This window comes from Dama dama, chromosome 10, assembly GCF_033118175.1.
Source record: "Dama dama isolate Ldn47 chromosome 10, ASM3311817v1, whole genome shotgun sequence".
In the NCBI taxonomy this organism is placed as follows: domain Eukaryota; kingdom Metazoa; phylum Chordata; class Mammalia; order Artiodactyla; family Cervidae; genus Dama; species Dama dama.
The window spans coordinates 11,478,076-11,480,527 of NC_083690.1; the positions used below are offsets into that span (position 1 = coordinate 11,478,076).

The 2,452-nt window shown below is 52.7% G+C and overlaps 1 protein-coding gene across 1 annotated transcript; it reads right to left on the reverse strand.

The window, feature by feature from the left end:
* TNP2 (transition protein 2) lies at nt 1–1,583 on the reverse strand. Its single transcript, XM_061153960.1, has 2 exons — nt 1,062–1,583; nt 1–164 (listed from the first exon to the last, which is right to left on the reverse strand). Exons 1-2 carry the CDS (start codon nt 1,441–1,443, stop codon nt 148–150), a joined length of 399 nt encoding a protein of 132 aa, XP_061009943.1. The 5' UTR covers nt 1,444–1,583; the 3' UTR covers nt 1–147.
* Nucleotides 1,584–2,452: the final 869 nt, after the last annotated feature.

A 2,452-nucleotide genomic window follows, 5' to 3' on the forward strand; every position in this document is an offset into this window, starting at 1 on the left:
CAGTGTACAAGCTTTAATCAATGTTGCATAGAAATCACTGTAGTAACATGTTCCTGCAAAGTTTACTTCTTCCTTCTAGCGTTCCACATGTGATGTCTTTACTTATCTGGGTGAAACCGACACAGGAACAAGCCATGGGGTGTCATCTCAGTTGTACTTTCGTCCTAAGGGATAGGAATGGGAAAGGGAGCTTTTAATAACTGAGTGCTTCCTAAGGTCACTTAACCCTCTGCTTTGGGTTTTTGGATGCTCATGTGTAATCAGATGTGGGACATGGCTAGAACTGACACAGTCATCAGGGTCCTTTTGACTTCGGAATCCATCCATTTGTCACACACCCATGAATTCAACCCAGTCCAACATTCATTTCATTCTTTAAACCTTGTCCAGGCTACACATCAGTCCACCAATCCCACCGTCTTTCTTTCATTCATTGGTCCAGTTAGTCCATTCAGCCAGTTCGCCGTCCAGTCAGTTCATCTACCCATTTATCCATCCACTAACCTGATCCTCCACCCACCTAGACCACCATTCTTTAACCAATTCATATCCTCTCAATATTCATGCCTCCAGATATCCTATTGTGTTCAAACCCTATCAACTCAGCCATCTGCCCAGCCAACCAATTCATTCACCCTCCCAGTGCATCAGCCCAATCTCGAAATCTAATCACATCCCTTCTGACTCTCAGTCACTTAATGGATTCGTTCCTTCCCCTCATCCTTCCGCTCACCCATCCATTCAAGCAACCATTTAACCCTTCTACCCGCCCCCTATCTAACAGACCTCCTAATTACTCATCTACCCAGCCCTATTCACCTATCCATGCTCCCACCTATCTAATCTGCCGTTTTTCCATCCTTCCAATCAACCCATCCAATTAAAGAGCTATTCCATCAACGCATCAGATATATACAACTGCCACAGTCCCCTCTCCCTCTTCTCCCTTGCCTGTTGGGTCCTCTGTGCTCTGACTTGGCGGAGGCAGCCTTCACCTCACCACCTCTACAGCCCCCCTTCTCTGGGGGAGCCCTGTGGAAGGCCACCGGCTTGCAAGGTACCTGAGCTCTGCCTCTTTCTTTTGTACACCTGCTTGCTCCTCTTGACCTGCTTCCTCTTGATCACCTTTCCCTCCAAGTTCTTCCTGTTCTTGGAGTGGCTGCAGGAGTGGGTGACGGGCCGCGAGGGGCACTGGTGGGAGTGCATGGCGTATCTGAGGTGCCTCAGAGGAGGGCTGGGGCCTGGGCTCCGGCCCTGGTGGCCAGCGGGGCTGCGGTGGCTCCTCGGGCGCTGGCTGGAGCTCCGGCTGCGGCTGCGGCAGCTCCGGCTGCGGCTCTGGCAGTGGTGGCTGCAGCTGCACTGCTTGCAGGCGTGGCTTTGGGGCCGAGAGTTGCTGTGGGGCTGGGTGTGGGTGTTGGGAAGGCTCTGTGTCTTGGTGTCCATGGAGGGTGGGGGCGGCCTCGCTTAGAGGGGCAGGGGCCGCCTCCTCCTCCTCTTCTGGCAGACCCAGCTTCACAGAGGCCCTGGCAGCCCCTGGTTATATAGTTGGGCCCGATTGTGATGGCACCAGCCACAGGGGGGTGTGTAACAGATGTGACCCGACGGGGAACAAAGCCCTCTGCCCTCATCCTAACCTGCAGGGTGGGGCAGCTTTCAAAGGGCATGTCTGTGGGTTGAGAGCAGGGCCCCTCAGGTCAGGTGGAGCTGGGCTCACACTCCATATCTGGGGCTGCTTTTCCTTCTGATCTCTTCCCACTGGGCATCCACCTCTCTACGTCCTAGTTTTCCTGCTTTTGTAGTGTCATGCGAGTGTATGTTCCTCAGTTCTTTGTCTCGTCACAACAAAAATTTGGAGTGATGGACATTAAAGCCCCTTGGCGGGTCACAGCTCTCGGAGGACAGACCGGGTTATAGCTCTCAGGTCTCGAACGGACCATGTTATAGCTCTTAAATAAATCAGTGTTACAGCTCTATTTATTTAGATAATAGCAGGAAAATCCATCTTTGAGGCGTGAGGGCACGTCAATCCAGAGACGCGAAGAGAAGATCACCCCATCACGCGGGGGAGAGAGAGGGAGCAAAAAAGGGCGCGAAGAGGGCTTTGGCTCCTCTTTTTATATGTTTCTCCGTCCCTGGGCCTGCCTTATGTAAATTGGGCTTAGGCAGGAGCGTTGTTTGTTTTACCTGAAGTTCTCACTCCGGTCCTCCGACCTTCCTTTGTTCTATTTTCGCGGGCTTTTCCTTCCAGGTCTTTTAGCCACCATCATTTTGGACTCTTTTTCCCTATTCTAACTACCTAACAGAATGGGGCACAGGGACGCCTACCCCATCCTCGGGGCCAGCCCGCAGTGAGAACTCAGTAAACGTGTCTGAGCATGCCCAGTCTTGTTCTGGCTCCACGCAGGCAGTCTGGAATCCAGGCACACAGCCCTGACCCCAGTAGAGTGGGGAT

Bases quoted from the DNA above. Each gene is read 5' to 3' on its own strand.
- TNP2 (XM_061153960.1), bottom strand. From the start codon at position 1,443: ATGGACACCAAGACACAGAGCCTTCCCAACACCCACACCCAGCCCCAC.